The sequence below is a fragment of the Myodes glareolus genome, chromosome 4, assembly GCF_982192425.1.
Source record: "Myodes glareolus chromosome 4, mMyoGla1.1, whole genome shotgun sequence".
Classification (NCBI taxonomy): domain Eukaryota; kingdom Metazoa; phylum Chordata; class Mammalia; order Rodentia; family Cricetidae; genus Myodes; species Myodes glareolus.
The window spans coordinates 17,524,139-17,545,645 of record NC_142029.1 but is presented as its reverse complement, the minus strand read 5'-3'; the positions used below and the strand labels follow the sequence as shown (position 1 = coordinate 17,545,645).

The window sequence follows — 21,507 nt, the reverse complement described above, 5'->3', positions numbered from 1 at the left end:
GCTACCACTGTCTGTGTTCTACAGATGATAACACTGGGGCTCAAAGAGAAGCATTTGCTCAGGGCCATACGGCTAATGAGGAGCAGAGGCAAGATTCGGAGAGGTCAATTAAACTACAGAGTCTGGGCTGGGGGTTAGGCAGCTCTGTGGGGTGCATCAAGGAAGATGAACCTTCCTTGAATTGAGTCATGGTGGAGAGGGTCCTACCAAGGTACACGCACCCCTGCCCCAGACGCAGAAGAAGAAAGCGTTGTTGGGGGAAATCTGAGAGGACTGAGCTTCCTGATATCAGAGCTTCCTAAGGTCTGGCCTGGATGGGAGGACAGAAGATCTCTTCCGGGTCAAAAGTCACATGGTCATTAGCTGACAGTCAGCCAGAAACAATTGTACCTATTCTTCAGAAGAGAAAACTGAAGTCAAATGGGATGGTAGCATTTTTGAAACAACAAAATAGGTGTCCAAAGTTCCCACAGCACCCTGCTGTTCCCAGAACCACTCAGAAATAACATCACAATCCAAGACAGCCAACCATGGTAGCAGGCACCAGTCTGTGATAGGGAAGCAAAAGGCAGTCAGACCCAGACACTGTAGGATTGGCACAAGCCAGAATTAGAGGCCTGGGTCACTGTGGTGCTCAAGTGCCTGCCCTTTCCAGTGCTGATGAGTCCTGGTCAGAAAGCAACAGCTGGGTCCTGGTCAGGTCAGGTGTCGGATTGTCTCCCCGGCCTTGGGCTTTGCATTGTCTTTGGATCAATCAGGCAGATAGCTGGGAGTGGAGGTCCAGAAGCTGACACTGAGGGACCAGGACCTATGTGTAGTATGGTTGAATAATGGCAGATAGGCAAACAGCCCTTTACCCTGGATTACTTCACGGGGTGGTCTACCCCATGGGTATCCCATGGGGAGGAGCTACCCTCTATGGAGGTGAGGGCAGGGAAGATGGCAGCTCCTGACTTTGAACTCAGAGACTCTGGGACTAGACAAAGAACCCTCTCCTTCCATGAGGGCTGAAGAGAATGGCTTCCTCTAGTCTCGTTTCCTTATAAGCTCATACTTGCCTGTGAGCATATATGTAGGCAAATAGACACGTGTGTGTGTGTATGTGTGTGTGTGTATGTGTGTGTGTGCACCACAGACTGCACACCTGCAAGCATGCATAGACACATATATGTTTTTGCAAACACTTGTCTGTGTCCTCATTTTGCCCTCGTGGCTACACCACCTTCAGCAGTACCCACTTGTACACATCTTTTGGCACAAATGATTATCCCCTAGGAATCCTGTCTGCCAGAAGAAAGAGAATGCCACTGTCTTGCCATTCAAATCTTTCCCAGCATTCCATGTTTATCTGAACAGCTACCTCCTCTGGGCCTCTTTAACCTCTAACCCAAAGTCTTGGCCAGCTTGAGACCTGGCCTCACCTCTTAGCAGGCAGCAGGCTTCTGAAGGGCAGGTCTTTGGTCCTGGGTCCCTGGATTCTGACTGTAGTCCTGGTCCTTTACCCTGTTAAGCAGCACCCTGTCTCTTCATGTTTCTGTGTGCAGATGGTTCCTGCTCCAGGCCCCCCCCTCCTCCCAGCACCAGACCTACCTTCCCACCTGTCTGCGCAATGTGCCCACCTGGAGGGCCAGCTGTCTCTACACCCAGTGAGTACACAGCTGAACTCAGCATCCTCCTCCAAGCTGAAAGGTACAACCTGCGTATCTGTCACTGCACCCAAGGCTCACAATCTTCTAGCAGCTCTCTACAGACCTCCATTACCTTACCTGTCCTCACAAGTCCCTCGGAAGTTATCGGGTCTTCTCTGGCTTCTCCTATGATGTCTCAAAGCGCCCTTTCTGCCCCAGATCTGAATCTCTGCACCCTTGCCCCTACCTCTTACCTGGCCCCCACCTCCATTCTTGCATTAACTTTCCAAGTCATGGCAAGTGACCATTGACCCAAACCCTATGGGAACCTGTACTGCAGAAGGCCCAAGCTCCTTAATCTGACAGCCCAGCCACCCCTTCCCTCTTCTGACTCTCCGATCCTTCACAGTAGCCAACAAGATCGGTGGTCCTCCCCTCCCAGGCTCCTTCTCATCCACAGTCTTGCTCCTCTGAAGACATTAGCTTTTGAAGTCCTTTCCCTTGTCCAAGGCTCAATGTCTTCATCTCCATAAGGCTGGCCTGTGTTCCCTGCCTTGGGCTTCTGTGTTAGCAGATTTCCGCCCTGCTTCATCCTCAACTTCACCTACTCTCCTTGCTAGCCCTTCAACAAATCACAGAACCCAGAAGTCTTCAAGTCTCGGAAAAGTGACAGGAGCTGAGAAAATCTCCTCCAATCGTGTACTGTCTGCCAGTTCTTCTGTTCAGCAAAGGAACTGCCCCGTGGCAGCAGACAGTAAGATGTGGGACAGCAGTCAGGAGCTGTTAGGCACCTGCGATCTGCCAGGCACTAACCTGTATGTGGGCTGTCTTCTTTTGTCCTCATAGACACTAAGATGCAGACACTGGTTACGCCCTTTTAACAGACAGGGAGACTGAGGCTCAGCAGGCTGAGAACTTCACTATATACACAGTGGATCAGAATTCAAGAACAAACAACTTGACTCCAGAATCCTGCCCTAACCACTCCACAGAAATAGAAGTTAGGCTGGTGGTATTTTATTACTCCCAAACTCTGCCCACCCCCTCCAATTCTTTACTGAACGCTCTTCCATGATTCCTTCCTCCTCAGCTTCTTCATTTTTTTTCTGATCCATCCACATTCCCCCCTAACGAACCTACACCGAGCCCCTCAAACCTCAAGGTCAGGGTGAGTCAGCATCCTCCCCTGCCTCCTGCTGTCACTACCTGCCTCTGGTAGAAATGTCTACCGGATCCTTTGGGCATCCTGTCATCTCTTGGCCGCCCTCCAGTATTCATCTGCTACCCATGGGGACCGTGGCAATCCCGGCACCTGGCTTGCAACCTTCCGCTGCATTCTGTCCTGCCACCACCCTAGATGACTTCCACTCTATACCATGGATTCAGACAAACCCAGGCTCCTGGGAGCTGGAAGTCCCAGTGATAATGACCCCTCTTAGTTGTCCGCTGCAGCCACACACACTAGACCAGTGGGCACCTCCAGTTGCTCCAGCTCGGCATTTTCAGAGCACGGCCTCTCCGCCCTCCCTTCCTCCGGATCTCGGCAGCTGTGCTTGGTTAGCCTCAGGGTCCCAGGGGCTACAGTCTGCTGACTCTTCAGATCCTCCCCCAAAGAGCTGCCTGTCCCAAACACGATTGTCCAGCCCTACCACTTCCCTAAGCACATTCTCACCTGTCATGTTGACTTTCTGGAACAGTCTTCACAAAAACACAACCCTGGCCTGAGTGGGTATCTCCTTTCCATGTCTGCATGGAGTTCAGCAGGATGCACCCCAACCCCATTCAACTAAACAACCAGGTTCCTGAGCACCCCTAGTCCCCACTCTCAGCTGGGCCCTCAGCCCTGCCAGGTCCTCCCAGGAGACCACAGCAGATGTCCTGCCCTAACCCATGGCCCCTCTGCCAGAAACTCTGAAGTCATCTATTGCCCCTCCTACTAGCAGACACCACCACCTTCCACTCTACAGAGGAAATAAGCCACCAGGATGTCCCTTCCCGTTCTGCCACTAGACTCCTTTGTCTATTCCCTTCCTTTCCTTCTAAGCTCAAGGGAGCCTGTGGTTCTTCCATCGGACTGGAGATCAACCTGTTCCCTCTCTAGGGGGCTCGAAAAAGGGCCCTTCTCTTGCCATTATCAGTCCTTCCCCTCTCCAGGCATTTTTTCCCCACTGGTTTTATTTATCCCAGGTTAGACTCCATCTGGACATAGCAGAGGGTGACCTTGAATATCCTGCCTCTACCTCCCAAGTGATAGGATTTCAGGCACATGCCGTCACGCCTGGTTTTCTGCTGTACTGGGGATTGAACCCAAGGCCTCATGCATGCTTGGCAAGGGTCAAGCTACTTCACCAGTTCAGCTTTTTATTTTAAACTCTCTAAAGATGACAGCCATAACCATGAGTCCAGCCAGCAGGCTGCAGGCCACTGTGGCAGAACCCCTCAGAGTTCTGCCACCCTCAGCTCTCTGCCCAGGTTCCTGTGGGCTGTGCCCCTAGACAGGGCTGCCCCTTCCTTTGCCTTACATCCCAGTTATACGTTGGCTGCCTGCTGGTGAGCAGACCCTGCTGGTTTCTGCCCCGGGCTTACATTCAGCGTCACCCCAATCATAGCTGACCTATCCATCTCCTGTCACCCTCTCAGCTCAGGTTTCAGGGGAGCACACTCCTCTACCCCTCCTTCCTGCCCAGTCCCCCTCAGGCCCCAGGGTCTCCCCACAACAGTGGAGCCATTCCATTGCTCTTTTCCTCCCACCCCCACCTGGTCACCAGAGCTCTATTTTTAACCCACCTCAATATCTCTGACTCAGAATCACAGGGCTCCCAGGTAGCTGCTCCCAGCTGCCTAGGCTGCTGCAGACACAGATTCAAAACCAAGGGTTGCCAGCTGGGCTTGGGCTGTGAGCATGCGTCTCTCCTGTCTCCTCAATTGTCATTCACTTGGGGAACAATTGTTCAGTTCTCATAGTAGGTCCCTGAATGGTCCTTTATTCCTTCTCTCTTCTTGAAAAAGTGAAGAACTGGTGTCAGCTACTCAATGGGAACAAGGCAAACTGTGGACTATGACTGAACCACCCCTTCCAAACGATGATACTTCAGCAGTGGGCTACAGACAGCTGGCGGACTGCCCAAGGCCTGGCCGTGAGGATGGGGCCTGGCATCTGTGTTGCTGACAGACTCCATGCTGTGCTGAGGTTGCTCGGCCAGGGGCACACTCTGAGGAGCTGGGCTGCAGCAGGATGGCATCTAGGTACTCTTGTTATTTTACTGGCAGGCTGCGTGGCCCTTGGTAAATCACATTAAACTGTCTGAACCTATTTTCTTAGGTTTAATATAAGACCATTAGTCCCTACATCAGTAATCTTGGTGCAATTAGCTAAGATACTCTTATTTCTTGGGGTCTTTCTTTGCCTAGGTTGGAATGACTTTGAACTTCCGATCCTCTGACCCCCATCCCTGCAAAGGGCTGGGATTACAGGTGTGTGCCGCCATGTGAGGTTTATGCAGTGGCAGGCACTGAACCTGGGGTTTCGAGTATGCCATGCAAGCACTCTATCAATTGAGCTGCATCCTTGGCTGCGGGATACTATTTCTAACACGTTATACAGAGTGTGTAACCAGCACACGCTGGCCATTATCTCCACCATCATCATTCTGTGCCAACAAAATGCAGGGCCTAACCTGAGAGCTGCGGGGACCCTGTGAAGTCTCTGCCAAGCAGCAATCAGTCTGAGAGCTGGGCAGACCCGCCCCATAGGTGAGTTGACAACCTGGAGGCCAACTCAGTGGCAAATGCTACTGTTTCCTAACCTGGGGGAGAAGATGGGACTTATTTGACTCTGCAGTCCAGAAGCTGTGGGCTGCCAGAAGGGGAATTCAGTTGAGGCTCAAAGGGAAAATGGGACCGTGTGGCCCGTTAGCTACTACAGTCTTAAAGAGGAGCGGGGGTGGGAGGGGAGTGGTGTGTCCAGGGATCAGTACTGTGGCTTGAGGCCTGCAATATGGAAGAAGATGGGGCCGGGAGCCCCCAGGATCTCAGTTCTCTTTGTCTCTCTAGGTATTCCTGTTCTCTCAAAGTCCTCCTCAGATTCCCCACAAGTACACAGAGAAGGCAAAGTCAGGCACCCTGAAGGTACCACAGAGGCCACAGAGGCCGGGCAGAGGGCTGAGCCTGGAGAAGAAAAGGAGGCTCAGAGGCCTCAGCCTGATGCTTGGATGGAAGAAAGACAGGGACACCTTGAAAGGCAGGCCTGGAAGCCAGGGTCCCTGGGAACAAACTGTTAACTATACCTCTCCAAGACATGTCTTTCTCCTAGTCTGGCTGCTAAGAATTCAGGACGATAACGCCTTGCTTTTCCCAGGGGTTGAGTTCTCTGAATGCTTTGTCGGCACACACAAGCACAAACTAAAAATATATACACATGCATATGTGTGTGCACACACAGTACACACACACACACACACACACACACACACACACACACACACACAACTGCACAGCAAGGAACATCTGCTTGCTCTACAATACTCCAAGCTGTCAAATGCTGAGCTCCTTCAGGCTACTGCTCCAACACCCAGAGAGAGAAGACGGTCTGAAGAAAAAGACGGGGGAAAGGACCAAGTTTAGCAAACTTAGATCCACTTATTAGAATCAAGGAAGGCTCAAGTCCCACTCCCCAGGAGCCCTCTGCTCTTCTCCAGGAGAGTGGGACAAAAATAGACTATTGTTGTAGAGGAGCACATGAAAACCATCCCACTCCCAAGGGCAATTAGGTAGCCAGGCTCATCTGCCCTTGCAAAAAGGCCAATCAGGGTGGAGGAGAAAATGGGCTCAAGTTGTTCCAACCTCCAATGAGTTTGAACCACAGTGACTCCATTGAGGAAGTGAAATTTTGCTGTCCACCCTGCTTTTGTTGAGACGGGTCAGTTGAGCAGTAACGGATCGCACTGAAGAACATGGGCTCTGAGGGCCTGGGGCCAGATGGGTCTCTAGTTCTCCCCTGGAAAACTATCTAAGGAGGCTAAGGGAGGGCTGAGATCCTAGAAGGCCCTCCCGGCCTGATTCTCGTGATTCTGATTTATAACAGCCTGTGTGGGAAAAGGCATGGCACAGGTCACCAGAGACGAGGGACAGGGCTGTGCACGGGGCAGAGAAGTCAGAATCTGACTCGAGCCCTGGGGAGCCAATGCAAGACTGAGGCAAGCTGAAGCTATCCCAGCAGGCGTTTATGGTCAGACGACCTTTAGGGGAGTCCACCACACAGTGGCAGGAGGCCGTAGAGATGTGCGCTGGCTATGTTTCCGTCAAGTTTACACAGCCAGGGTCATCTGGGAGAGAGACTTCAACTGAAAACTTGCCTCCGTCAGATTGCCTGTACGCAAGCCATCTTCTTAACGATTGATGTGGAAAGGCCCAGACCACTGTGGGCTGTACTACCCCTGGACAGGTAGTTCTGAGTTGGAAAAAAACAACAACAAAACCACAGGTCGAGCAAGCCATGAGGGGCAAACCCCGTAAGCAGCATTCCTCCATGGCCTCTGCATCAGTTCCTGCTCCCAGGTTCCTGCCCTGACTTCCCTTCGTGATGAGCTGTGATCTAGATGTGTAAGCCAAATAAACCCTCCTCCCCGTGTGTCGCTTTTGGCTATGGTGTTTTATCACAGCAGAAAAAAAAAAGTGAGGGAAGACAGAGTGTTTCCTAGAACTGAACCTGCCTAGCCTCATTTTGGGGAGGCCAGTCAGTGTGATTACATAAAGGCCGTGGAGACGCTGCGGTGGCCACCACCCACGCTTTGGGACCTTGGTAAAATGCGACCCTAGTCCTTCTCGTATTCAACTGGAGAAAACAGGCCAGAGAAGTAAGACTTTAGCTAAACCCACATGGCTAGATGCGCCTTTGATTCTCATACTCTTCCCTGGCCCTGTCCTAGAAGTTGCGTTCCAAGAGCCTCTGAGTCTGGAACGGCAGTCATTTTATAGCTGACAGTCCTATTGGCCCTTGTGTTCCTCCCTCCACAGCCACCTAGCATGACCTGCAGTCTCCATGAGTCCTAATACTGAGAGCTCTTAAAAGGCCAGCTCTGAGCCTCCAGGAGTGGACAAGTCTCCACAGGAGTTGCCCCCAGGAGCTATGGAAGCACAGTCGGGGCCTTAGGCAAGAAGGTGACATTCCAGCTCATTTTCACGAAGCCCTTGCCCCGAGCTGGTCCCTGGGGAGGCTGCCCAAGGAACATAGCAAAGAAAGTCTTCTTAAAACTCTACAAGCTGGGAACCGATGGAAAGCTGCCACCCTGTCCCCTGCATCTAAGGGCTAGCAAGTCCTCAGCAGAAAGATGCCAGAGACGCCCCCACTACTCCAGGACCAGAGGCTATAAAACGGCAGGATCTGGCCTGGCGTGGCTCAGTAGAGTCGAGGCACTCTCTCATCAGCTCCACTGGTCAGCAGGGCCCTGCTGGCTCAATTTGCACTAATGGGGTCAGGATTGCAGGCTCAATACCTATTTGTGCAATTAGCTCTGCTCTCTTCTCAGGCTTAGCCCAAGTCCTGACCCTGGATGCTGAGAGAGGGAAGGAGCTTACTGCGGTTCCACGGCAAGGCAGGATAAGGATGGGAGGACAAACTCCTGGTATGGGAGGACTCACACTTAGGCCAATGCAGGGTGGAAAAGCAAGGACTCCAGGTGGGCTAACCTTAGCTCATCTGCTAAAACTTCTCAGCTAGACCACAATTCTAAATTCAATGAGAACTGGGACCCTGCAGGTCTTTCTGTGCCCATGGGAAAAACAGGTGTATTATATCTTCTGAGGGACTGAAGAAAGGAGAAACCTATGGTTGGCTGGGCAGTCAGTGACCAGGGACCTGTGTTAATCATTGACAAGGGCTGCTCCAGCCTTCAAGGGGACTGCAGGGTAATTACTTCTGGGCTCCAGGCCACACACTCAGTGACATTATGATAGCAGTGTCTGCCTTCTGGGCCTTGTGGGGAAGGAGAAGGGAGCATCCTCCAAGGCAGCTGCAGGCTCATTGTGCACACACACCAACAGCAGAAGCAGACAGGTAACAGGACCAGAGGCCTGGGAGTTGAGAAGGCAGCGCTTAGGGAGTGCAGATTCAAAGAGAGGGGGTCTGATAACCTTCCCTCTATGACAGACAATGTCCACCCCAAGCAGGTGGCCAAGCTCCCAACCATCTTCTTCCTAGAAAGCAAGCAGGACTATTCTCTCTCAGATCCAGTTCTGACCGGCTTCCTTCACTGGCTATCTACCCACACTGGCCTATCATTTTTGTTTCCCCCGAACCAGACCCAGAATCCTTACAAGAAGATAGCATCTTCCCCTGTCAGGTGAGTGGTGGCTCCCCTTTCCCACAACATATGGAAACAGTTCTGGAACATACAGACTCCCGGAGGGCATGATCCTCTTATCTTGCTCCTCTTCAAGCCGAGAAAAGAACGCATTAGCCAGCCCCGTTATGTATTAATTTCTGAAAGCCTCGTTCACGCAGACATAACACATCCACCCACATGGGTAAATGCTTAGACAGACACAGAATCACCAGTACAATTATCGGGCCCCCGCAGCTGCCAGGATCAGACCTGGAACCCCTGCTGTATGCTCTCTAGAGTTCTAGGTGCCCTGGGCAGAGGGAGTTCCACTATGGAGCCCATACTCTCTCCAGGCACCTCGGACCTTGCTGCCTGGCTGGGAACACCAGACACCAGCCCCAACAATGAGGGTGCAGAGTAGGGTGGGGAGTGGTCATGTGTAAGACTTGGCAGTTCCAGCAGTGGTAGCACTGACACTTATTGATAATTTGTGCTTTGCCTACCACAGAGGACCAAAGGCAGCTAGCTCCAAAGCGAAGAGGCACGGGAGCTCCCGAAAGGCGAGGAGAGCACCTGGCGGTGAGTGTTCTCCACCCTGCTCCAAGCTCTGGGCCCTCCAGAAGGACACTGAAATTGGTTCAGAGGCTTTTGCACCCAAGCCTGAGCCAAGCCTTTAACTTATGAGCCCCCAATCCTAGTTAAGAATGACTTTTTATCCTGATCATAAGCTGAGCCCTGATCCTAATCACAAATTAAGCCTACTGGTCACACTCTGAGTCCAGACCACATTCTAAGATTGAACCCTGACCTGCATTAGACACTGAACTCTGACCCTGATTACGGACTGATCCCAGGTTCCAGACATAGGCCTCAGCTAAGTACTAATCTGCACACCTATCCCATATCCTCACTTTTCTAAAGGATTTGATAAACAGCACTGTTTGCTTCTCTTGTGGACCAAGCACAGACACCCCTAGCTATTTGTCCCTCTCCTCCTGGAACAAGGACGTAGATGGCACCCTGGTGTGCTACCAAAACCCCAACAGTCTACCCATCAGTCAAGACCTGCCAGGGGAGAACGAGGTGGGTGGGCATCTGGGCTTCAAAAGTGACAGCCCTGGAGTGGAGCTGGAATATGGCTAAGTCCCCATGCTCTGAACTGTCAGATAACGGAAGATTCTGCTCCTGAGATGAGCTTAAAACATTTTCCCCTCTTCCCAATCTCTTTGCATCGTCAGTAGATGAGCGCGGTGTGCAGTTCACGGCCGAGCTGTACCCACAGCGCAGGTGTACGTTTCCAGGAAGGATGAGGCTGGGGTGAGGACCATTCAGGAAGACTTGGCTGGAAGCCCTGTTCTGAAAGCCAGAGGGAGATTAGGGTTTTAAGGCCTTGGTAGAGAGACATCACATAACCCAGTGGGTTCTGGTTTTGCCTTTGTGGCCTTCTCAGCTCCTCTGCCTCCATCTACACAAGGATGGCTCTAGACGAGGGTTTGCTCAGGCCTTTCCTTTGGGGCTCTGAGACCTAATGGAGTTCCTGTACCTGCTGATCACCCCTTTTTCTGAGGCCTTCCATATTTTTGATTCTCTAGAAACACTTGTATAATTAAAATTTTAAAGAGAAGCGGGTGAGGGGGAAGAGGAGGAGGAGGGGAGAGGATATAAGCTCAGAGTCCCACAGATGAGGTTCGGATGCCAGGCCTGGTTCTTCCCAATGATGTGACTCAGAATAAATTGCTCCCTGACCCCCATATCAGCCTTGTCCATAAAATGAGCAAGATGAAACCATTTGGGGGTCACTTTGAAGAGTCAATGAGATAAAATGTACCCAGCTCCCTTCACAACCTGGCATATGGCAGCTGCTTCATGATGGTGGTTCATGGTCTATAAATCACCTGACTTAAGTCTCTCAATTTGAGTGAAGGGCTGTGAACTTGGAAGTGATAAGGGTTTGGGTAGCTAGATGGCGGATGACAAGGCTGGATATGAGACAGATCCTGTAGGAACAACTAGGGTTCGGGAACTGGGGACAAAACGGACAACAGAGGCTCAACTAAATAGTGAACCACTGGCTTCTCCTGGCTCCTGGCTGTGAGGCGTCCCCAACCACACCGTGTGTGTGTGTGTGTGTGTGTGTGTGTGTGTGTGTGTGTGCAGGTGTTTGCATGTGTGTGGAAGCCAAACATCGGCGGTTTCCTCAATTGTTTCCCACCTTATTTTGTTGGGATAGGGTATCTCACTGAACTTGGAGCTCACTAATTTGGTTAGGTTGGCTGGCTACCAAGCCCCAGATATGCTCCTGTCTCTTCCTCCACACTGGAATTAAAGGTGCAGATCATTACACAGGGCTTTTGAAAAAATAGTATTAATGTGGGTGCTAGGAAGCCACACTCATCTCCCCAGTACATACACAGCAAACACTTTATTGACTGAGCCATGTCTTCAGCCCCCTATAGTGCCATGTCCTATCTTGCTATCTTAACGCATTGACTCAGATCTGTCATGATGCACTATGGTAGCCAAACAGCTCATCTCTGCACTATGTGTGGTCCTCAGGATGCTGTTCATCAGTACCCGAGTACTCTCTGGGCTGTATGTGGTCCACAGGATGCTATTCAGCAGTACCCGAGTACTCTCTGGGCTGTATGTGGTCCACAGGATGCTATTCAGCAGTACCCGAGTACTCTCTGGGCTGTATGTGGTCCTCAGGATGCTGTTCAGCAGTACCCGAGTACTCTCTGGGCTGTATGTGGTCCTCAGGATGCTGTTCAGCAGTACCCGAGTACTCTCTGGGCTGTATGTGGTCCTCAGGATGCTGTTCATCAGTACCCGAGTACTCTCTGGGCTGTATGTGGTCCACAGGATGCTATTCAGCAGTACCCGAGTACTCTCTGGGCTGTATGCGGTCCACAGTATGCTTTTCAGCGGTAACCTGAGTACTCTCTGCACTGTATGTGGTCCTCAGGATGCTGTTCAGCAGTACCTGAGTCTTCTCTGTGCTATCTTGAGCATTCTCAAGCCAGAGAACTCACCACATCTCACTGATGTCTCCTGCCCCAGCTTTTGACGGCAGTGGAGGTAGAAAGTATCTCTGAGTGCTTTCCTGGCCCTCGGGACCACAGATTTCCAGGTCCCTGGCACTGCTTTCTTAGCAAGGAAGCCTGGCTGGCAGAGAGCATCCTCTCCAAAGCCAAGATAATGCCCCTGCCCTCCAGTGGCCCTCTCTGGCTGGGAAACGTGGATTCTTCAGCATCCCCAGGGCCCAAGCAGGACTGCCTGGCTGGCCTCCGTAGCCTTTCTATTAATTAGCAGCCGACAGCCCAGCTTTGTAAGCGCTCTCAAGTCAGGCTGCAACCATGGCTTCCTCAGTTATATGACAAGCACCCAGGGGATCGGGCCAGGACCTTTGGCTCTACGTGATTTCCCCCTTGGTGTCCAATGTTTTGGCAGACACAAGGGCCACTCGAGCTCCTATAACACTTGTCCTCCCTGTTTTCTGAATGGAGGCCAGAAGAGGGAGAAAAGTAGACAGGCAAGCCTATACCACAGAAGAGGCTGCTGTCCACAGCCAGGGGCAGGAAAGGTGAACGCAGGATTGGGACAGATCCCACGCTCAAAGTACTAAGGCAGCTGCTATTCAGGATGCCTCTGTGCCCTCCCAGCTGGCCACTGTTACAGCTACCCCTGTCACTTCTGGACTCTTACTGACAATGCTGTTCAGAGATCTCACTGTGGTACGACATCCTTGTGTACCCTACCCCTTCTCTCCCTCTCTCAGGCCCCGGCCTCTCACCCTTAGGACAGGAGAGAAGCTGAGGAAGTGGCGGCATGGTGTCCTCTCGTCTCCTCCTGCTCTTCAGCCTCCCTAGAAGACAGCATGTAGAGCCAGCAAACTCAACCAAACCTCAAACAACAGTGTAGGAAGCAGGAGATGAGGCTATGAATCTGACATCCCAGGGCGCAAGCTGATCTCTCAGGCCTGGCCCACCTACTTTACAGCATCCTGCCCTGCCGAGCCAAGACTGGGGCTGAGGGCCAAGGGCTCCATTGCCAAAGACAGAAGAAACAGGCTCAGGGCTCTGCAACCATGGCCTACGCTTCTGGGTTGTAAGCTCAGGACTCCACACCTGGTACCAGGGCACCAGGAATATTATCACATGGCAGAGGCTGCATTTTAACAAGGTCCCAGAGTGAGATGGATAACATCCCAATGAGGAGCTGCATTAAAACAACCTGAGTTCCACCCAATGCCACTAAGTAGCCAGGAGGGACAGATGGATAGTTTGGATAAGTGGAAGGAAGATGTGGGAATGCAAAGCCTTATAACCTGGAGAGGAGATGAACAGACAGAAGAGCACTGTTGGGTTTCCCTATGTGAAGTCTGCTACCTCCTAGTATGAAATCCTTGGCTCATAAAACCAAAGGGATAGAGACAAGGCCAAACAGGAGAAAGCAGCCCCCAGACCCATGATAGTTATCAGATGTAGGAACTAGAAGCAAGTTACAGGGAGAGTCAGATAGCCAAGGGGCTTAGCCCTCTGGCCCAGTGTGTTTCCAGGCCCCTGTACTTATGAAGACAGCATATCCCAAGCTTCACTAGCTCTAGCCTTGTGAGGAGGGGCAGGCTGCACAACTGGGGAGTCCGCTGCCCACTGTGCCAGCCGACAGCACCATCCAGGCAGCTCACCTTGGAATTCCCCTCTGCACCAAGGCGCCCTCCCCTCCCCGCTGCCTGTGCCTGCCGTGCCTTTCACCCCGCTTCCCACGTTGCCAGCAGGAGCAGCTGGCCCAAGAAAGGCCCTCCTGAGAAAGAGCCTCCAAACTCCCAGACCCAGAGCCAGTCCTTCCCAAGCCTGCAAGGGAGAGTACACTGGAGTAAGTCAAGGAATGGGTTGCCAAACAGATCTTTTCTTTCTCAGTCTTCTGAGTCTGATCGCCGACTGCTTTTGCACTCTGCTGGCAAGGGGAAGTCCAAGTCTAGGTTACAGAGGAACACACCCTACACACCATTCTACATTCCAAGGAAGGCTGATGCCCCACCCCCAGCAGGGCCTAGACTCTCTTGCAGTAGAATCCACAGCCATCAGCCCCCACCCCAGACACAGGAAATTGTGTGCCACACTGCATGTGCCTAGATATATGTGTATTTTTCTAGATACTGACTTGGCAGTTTCTAGCAGGCTCTCAGTGAGGTCTGACAACAGACTGGTTCAGAACTCACGGCCGGAGCCCAGGACAGAGATCCATGTGGTCTTCCCAGGACCAAGGGGAGGAAAGTGTGACGGCAGGGACAGTATTTGGCCGCTCACTGTAGACTCTCATCTCTGAGTGCCTACACTTGCACAGTTTGTGTCTAACAGAAATGAACAAGAGAAGTCCCATTTTCTGGGCAGGAAAAGTGAGGCTCACAGGCTAATAACTCAAGCAGGGACTAATAGCAAACAGGATGGGGAGGGATGTGTAGTGAGCAATGGCACTGAGCTGGTGTAGCAGCAAGAAGTCTGCTTAGGCAAACCCTAGGCCCTACCATCATCTCAGTATCCAGAGTTTCAAAGCCCAACTGCTTCAGCCCTAATAAAAGGATGCTTTTAGATCCTTCAGTCTCTTCCTTTCCTCCTGGATTTAAAAGGATCAGGCCAGGAGAGGGCAAGGAGGTGTAAAGAAACCTGCTTTTGCCCACTCGCTACTGTGTAGGGCACGACAGTCGCTCCAGAGCTAATATTCAGATAAGAGCTTCCCTGATAGCCACTGTGTCCACCCACACAACCCCAAGACAGTCTCAGACACACATCTCTGACATATACACTCCCAGGTCAACTTCCTGAGTCTGGCGTTTGAAATTTTGGCTAATCAGCCTCCAGGACAAAGGCAGCTACACCTTCTCTCAGGGTCCGTGTTCTCTCTTTCCCCTCCTCATCTTCTTGGGAAACCAGAATTATGCACCTAATGTGCTATGTGTTCTTAGGGTCCAACCATCAAACCCAGGCTTCAAGGACAGAGCTCCCATGGGAAAAAGGACTGGTTCTGGCACCTTGGTCAAAAGCAATAGCCCAAGGAAAATGTCCTGAGGGTCACCACATGCTGGCTTCAGCCATTAACAAACTGTAAGTAGGAGCTTCAAAAGGCTAATGGAGTGTTGGAAAAGAAGGGGAGTCTGAAGCCTGGGAGAAGCCTTGTGGATAGCTGGGGTAGTGAGAAGGGTACAGGCAAGAAGCAGGATAGTCATGGCCCAGGTTCTGGTGGGCCTCAAAGCAAGCCTATGATTTCTCAGGGAAGGGTACCCAGCCCTCTTCTCTCCCAGGAAAGATGTCAGAAGCAGCCCATCATAGCCAGCCCTGAACTTCAAACCGCAAACTCAATCTATCATAGTTTGCCGCTGATTCTTTATTAAGCCAATTCTGCTGGATCAATGCTTCCTGCCAGTCAAAATGATGAATAAATCCTCAGTGGGTATAGGAAGCACTTGCAGAAGCTCTGGTGGGTAATGATGGCTGTCTCCAGATAAAGGCCCAAGGCCAGTGGCTGAAACTTCATGATTCAAAGCTTGGATTCTCCAGGGGGAGTGGAAGTTTGGATGGAGTGAAGTGTTTTCTAAGCTTACATTCAGTCCCTTGTTTCATTGATTGCTGTTTGGGCCTAAGAAGAGGAAGGGGCATGAGCACTGCCCTCCAGAGACGCACACACTTTGCCTTGAATCGTTTTCCTTGCTACAGGTCCAGTATCAGACAGCTGCAAGGCTGGGCATAGAGGATGTACTCTTCCAGCTACCAAAAAACCCACATCAAAACCCAGTGGGGCTGGCAGTGGCAGTGCAAGCCTTTGATCCTAGCATTTGGGAGGCAGAGGCAGGTGGATCTCTATGAGTTAGAAGCCAGCCTGGACTATAGAGAGAGTTCCAGGATAGTCAGGGCTACACAAAGAAATCCAATCCAAAAAAAAAAAAAAAAAAAAAAAAAAGGAAAGAAACAAACAAAAGAGGTTGGACCGTTATTCTGTTGTCTATCTGTCTTCCTGTGTCCACCCTCTCCAGTGTCCCAAAAGCCTGTGTTGGCGGAGGCTCTGCAGATAGGGGACTGCAAACCAGCATGTTATGAATGTCACGCTAAGACTAGGAAAGTTTTGGCTGTGTTTGGGGGGGACAGGGAGGGGGTGCTTCAGTCCTAGAGCTTGATCATCTAAGGGAAGATGGGTGGAGAGGGCAAGGCTTTGCAGCCAGAAGGTTCTCCATCAGTGCTTGACACTGGATGTAAGACATGCCTGGGGTGGAGAATTGGCTCGAAGATAAGAACCATGAATAGAAGTTTTCCCAGCACAGGAAAAGTTGAGCACCTGATGGGAGTACCTCAGCAATCTCCAGTGATGGCACTGGACCTGACTGTCACCACCACCGAGGGAAGAGAAGCCTGGGATACCCAGGGACAGCAGGGGCAACACGGGAGCTCACTAGTGGTCCTGAGGAGGGTCCACCTTTGATTACATAGCTTGAAGGCTAGCGCTCTGTTCAGCAAGCCTTCTGCCTCCTTGCTATCTGAGAACAGGAGAGTCAGAAAGAAAGAACAATCAATTTCTCAAAAGGAAAAGGGGAAAGGAACCCAAAGAGGCTGCCTCTCTATTCACCACCTATTTTAAGCCACCAAAGTGTTGTCTGACTGGTCATTCCCAGCCAAAGAAATCTCTCTCATTGGATGGAAAATAGCTTTGCTCTCATTACAAATCCAGCTTCCCTGGAGTTTGTAAAGAGGCTCTGGTCGGCGAAATGTTCCTTTATACAGGGAGGCCAGCAGGTAGGCAGGCAAGGGAGACAAATGGGGCAGGACACCGAGAGAGAAAGGGGAAGAAAACCCGGTTAGATCTTCATCTAAACTGGTGGGCTAAGAAAGCCTCAGGAGGCCGTGACTGGGAGCTCAGAACCATGACCGGGATAAAGGTATTCCTGCTGCAAACCCAGAGGCAACTCACAGCCTCTCCTTCCACAGAGTTCAGTCCACAGCCCCGATTCATACCCACTGATCATTGGTATTGACTGAAGAGATGCAAGAGGGGACAGGATCCCCTAGAGATGGGAATGAGACACTAGACTACTTGGGGATCAATAGACAGCTGCATGTCGGTCAGGACACCAGACATCTTCACTGACCACTGTGAGCAAGGTCATTCTGCCCTGCCAGTGTGAAAGCTAGCTGTCTCAGGGTCCCTGCTCCTTGTCCACCACTCAGTGTGAGGGGCTGGGTAAAGTGTGCAGAGGGCTTTCATCCTGGGCCTGAGGTGCCAGTGACCTCAGTCCTCCAGGAACCTGGCTGCAGCTTCGCAGGCCCAGCAACCACATTAATACCTGCAGTCAGCACCCAAGGAGCTGGCCCAGCTGCTAAGATGTCTATCTCCCTTCATGACCCTTCTCTGCAAGCTGAATGACCTGGAGCTGCCTCTAGGATGGCCACCTTGACTCTGCAGCCTCCAAGAGGGAGGTGCATGGCTTGGATAAGCAGAGCTCTACCCGGGCTGCAGGAAGGGCTAGGCCAGGCACAGAACACCTTTGAAATGGTCTCCAATGCAGCCCAGACCCTGGAAAAGAGATGGCAGGAACCTGAAGACTAAGAAAGTTCCCAGTGTGCTGCAGGGGGTCCGGGGGTATCTGCGATGCTACAGGCACCCCACTTCTCTGTGAGCTTCCAGCACAAGGAAGGAAAGTTAACTCAGGCTGGGAGGCAGGACTGGGAAGAAAGCATGCCTTCAACTGCACAAGGCACCCACAGCATCCCCACCTGGCCTCTTACCTGAAGTCGCTGTAAGGGTGGATAATCCAAAACCCGGCTGACTTAACCCTTTCCTGCTCACGCTCCACCGCTTTCTGACTACCGAACATCCTTAGGGAGAATTTGTTGACCCCAGGTTGCAGCATGGCACCGAACTGGCGCTGCATGAAGCCGCTCTGGCCCAGGCGCACCTCGGCCTCGGGGAGAATCTGGTCACTGGCGGCCGCGCCTCCCTCCACTTTGATAGCGGTGTCCGCCGAGGGCTGCTCGCTGGAGGTGGAGGCCGGCTGCGGCTGCTGCTGGGGCGGCGGCGAGGCTGCGGGCTGTGCCGCGGCGCCGGGGCGCTCGGGCTCGGCCGCCAGGCCCGGGGGCGTCCTGTCCTCGCCGGGGGACGCGTCGCCCTCGGCGGCGATGAGCCGCCGCTCCTCCGCGGAGTCATGCAGGTGCCCGTGACTGCTGCCGCTCCCTACTCCACCACTGCCGCCGCCCCGGCTGCCCAGCGAGGCCAGGCTCCCGCGGAAGCGCCTGCAGTCACCGTTAGTGCTGGACTTGCCGGCGCTGCGGCCCGGCCCCTCGCTGTCTGCCGCCCCGAGGGCCGCACCCCGGGACTCCGCGCAGCCGGCGACCACTGAGGGCGAGGGCGAGGGCAGTGGGCGCAGCCGGATGCTCCTGCGGCTCGGGTCCTGGCGGCCCCCGGCCCCCTCCTCTTCGCCATCCTCTTCCTCGTCCATGATCCACGCCTTGGCCCCCACCTGCTGCGGGAGGCTGTAAAGCCGCTTGCGCATAGACGGCGGCAGCTTGTCCATGGTGCCAGGGGCTGGGCCGGGGGCAGTGGTGCGGGTGCGGCACAGGAGACCCGCTCCAGGTGCGCCGGCCAGTGGGGACGCGTCCTTCGCTGCCGACCCGGGGCCGCCTCAGGAGCCCATGATCTCGCCCGCTGCGCGCCGAGGAGAGGTTCCTAGGCGGGCCGCGGGTCCCCGGGTTCGCCGCGCTGCGCCTCCTCTCCGGCCGGGTTTGGGCGCGGGGACCCCACGCTCCCTCCCTTTCTTCCCTCCCTCCTGCGATCAGGGGCGCGGCGCGCGGCCCGGCTCCAGGCGCCCCGCCCCCGCGGGGAACAATGGGCGCGGGCAGCAGCGGCGCTGCGGCCGCCGCGCTCCGGGAACCGCTCTGGAGCGAGAGCGCACTGTCCGCGTGGCTCCCGGGAGTGCGTCCGGCGGGCAGCTGGGGCTGTCAGTGTGTGTGGCCACCCGGGCTCTGCGGCCGGCCACCCGCGATCTTGTCTTGCCTCCTCTGGCTGAGCCCGGCGGGCGGGTCCTGGGGACTCCCGCCGCAGTCAAGCGGAGCCCAGCGGCCCGCCGGGCTTACATCAGCGGCCGCCTCTCCCGGAGCGCCCTCCGGCAGCGCTCGGGCTCCCGCGCCCCGGAATATTCATGAAGCCGCCGCAGCTCGCGGGTTGCCATAGGAGCGGCTCCCGCAGCCTGGCCTGCCTACCTGGGCTTCTTAAAGGGGCAGCGGCGCCCCAGCCCAGACATAGAAGGGGGCGGGGGGGGCGGGCCTGGTGGGGGGCGCGGGGCGGAACCTCGCCAGCCCAAGGAACTGAGGTAGGAGGTGTCCTTACTCCGGTGAGCGTAATGATTTCTGCTGACCAAGGACTCAGAGCGCCCCCCCTCCCAAATGAGGGCTCCTTCTGGGGCTCAATACTGGGGGGCGGGGTTTCCCCGTCTCTCCCGCGAGCTTGGGGCTTTCCTAGCCTGGCCCGCTCTCTTTACGCTAGGGTCTCGGACCCTCCTCTGGGGAGGCGTGTCGGTCGCATGGCTGCGGAGCGGCTGCTTTCCCGCAACTCGCCTGGAGAGGGGGTTTCCGGAAAACGCTTCGAGTCCGGGCGGCTCCCAGGGTTTTCCTGAGCCACGGGCGGGGGGCGAACCCCGCGTGGGTCTTCCCCAGCGTGGCGCCGAGGGCTTGCGGGAAACTCTCCAGGCGCGCACCGGGCGCGCGGATGGACCTGCGAGGTAAGACTTCGAAGAAATGCGCGGGCAGCAGCAACCACAGGCTCGGGATCCCAGCGGCGGACTCCCCACCTCCCACTACCCAGCGTCTTTCCCGGAGCGATTCGATGTGGGGTTCCCAAGACCCGGCTGTAGCCAGAAGGCTATGGGCAGGCTCCTCTGCCGACCTGACACTCTGAGGGCTGGTTTTGAATCCCTCACCCTGTGTTCCCATCCAGTTGAGACACCTCCCGTGTGCACCAGCGTTAGAGGCTTCCACCTCCACCCAGACACCCTTTCCCCTCGCCCAGCATCTGCACAGCCCAGCCCCCATTTGATCCCTCTCTTGAGGCAGTCCGCGAATGCACCTGGGCGTCTTCTCTCTCCCTGTGTTGCATTCTCGACTTAAGGGCAAATCCTAGTAGCTCAGCCTAAGGTATGGTACACTAACACTTTAGGACAGCATAACACCCCACATTAGCTCAGAAATTGGGTGATTCCGAGAGACAGCTGGCCAGAGAAGGTTGGAGTCTGTGGTACAGAGACAGACCCTCAGCAGACAAGGACAGGAAGACAAAAAGGGCCCCCAACTCTCTGAGGAATAGCATGAAGTTTAAATTTGAATTCTTAGTCTGCTTGTGTCCGTCACACATCCAGAGTGGGAATGTTGGAGGCAGCCGGGTGTGGGTGGTGGGCAGACTAGCGGGGTCTTTTTTTCCCTACCCACTGGACCGCAGGACTTCGCATGGGGGGTGGGGATGACTAGGGTGATGACATCACCGAAGCTGGCATTTCTACTTTTGAGCAGTTCTGAGCTGACAGTTTCCCCGCACCGATGCTGGGAGGCATGATCTCTCAATGTCCTTGGGTCTCCTTGAGGAGTGCTCTTAACTGCCTGAGAGCCCTGGCTGCCCCGTGCATGAAGACCTTTCTTTAGCTCACTCGCTAGTTTCTCTGTTCCCCAGAAACCACTCTATGGTCACCCCGCTGCAGGATGGCAGTACACATAGAGCATCTTCCCCTCTAGGAACACTTTCCCGACCACCCAGACCTTGGTCATGTCCCCACTTCTGGTTCTTACAGCAGGCAAGGCTCCCTTAATCTGAGCACCAATGTCGCCAAGCAGCCCATGTCCCCAATTCCTTAACGGGAAGACAGAACCGACTTCATCTCAGGAGCCTGGGCACCACCATAAGGGTGGACAAAAAAAGCAGATCAATTCTACCAAGAAGCAAGGGACCCTGGAAGTTAACTACTGGTGACGAAGGGAACCCTGGGAAAACATGAAGGATATAACTACGTTTCTGTTCCCTAGGAACCACTGCCCCAGGCTGGACAGGAGCCTCCTGTTTTCTCTACCTCTAGCACCTCATTCACCTTCAATACGATTAGCATCATCCATCTAGAGCCAACTTCGGGTATAGAACTCTTAGATAAGTTATAATAAACACCCACCGAGGCTGAGCCTCTCCTGTGTCTTCCATATAAGAATATTAATAGGGATATCTGTGCTATGCCAGCAAAGCTTGAGGGATGGAGAGGAGGAGGGAACCTTAGTGGGCTCCATGTTAGGAAGTTGAACTCATGCTTTGGAATAGAGGAAAAACTAGATCCTTTCTCCCCTGTGAGAGATGTGGAGGCTCCCTGAGCCTGGCCTAGTTAGGGAAGGCTTCCTGGAGGAGGAGATCAGTTTTCATGAGAAACGCATAACTCAGAGGAAGATGTCTGCGGTCCTGCTCCATAACCCTCAGCCTTATTTTCTTGAGACAGAGTCTCTCAGCGAACCTATGGGGGAGGAGGCAGCTCACAAGTCCCAAGG

General features: G+C 53.7%; 1 protein-coding gene across 1 annotated transcript in view; it reads right to left on the bottom strand.

Moving 5' to 3' along the window:
• Window positions 1-19,111, bottom strand: part of Hcn4 (hyperpolarization activated cyclic nucleotide gated potassium channel 4) — a 40,327-nt gene extending 21,216 nt beyond the window's left edge. Inside the window, 1 exon segment of the mRNA XM_087905283.1 lies at window positions 17,725-19,111. Within this exon segment, the coding sequence (XP_087761409.1) occupies window positions 17,725-18,509 (785 nt within the window). The 5' untranslated portion in view covers window positions 18,510-19,111.
• Window positions 19,112-21,507: the final 2,396 nt, after the last annotated feature.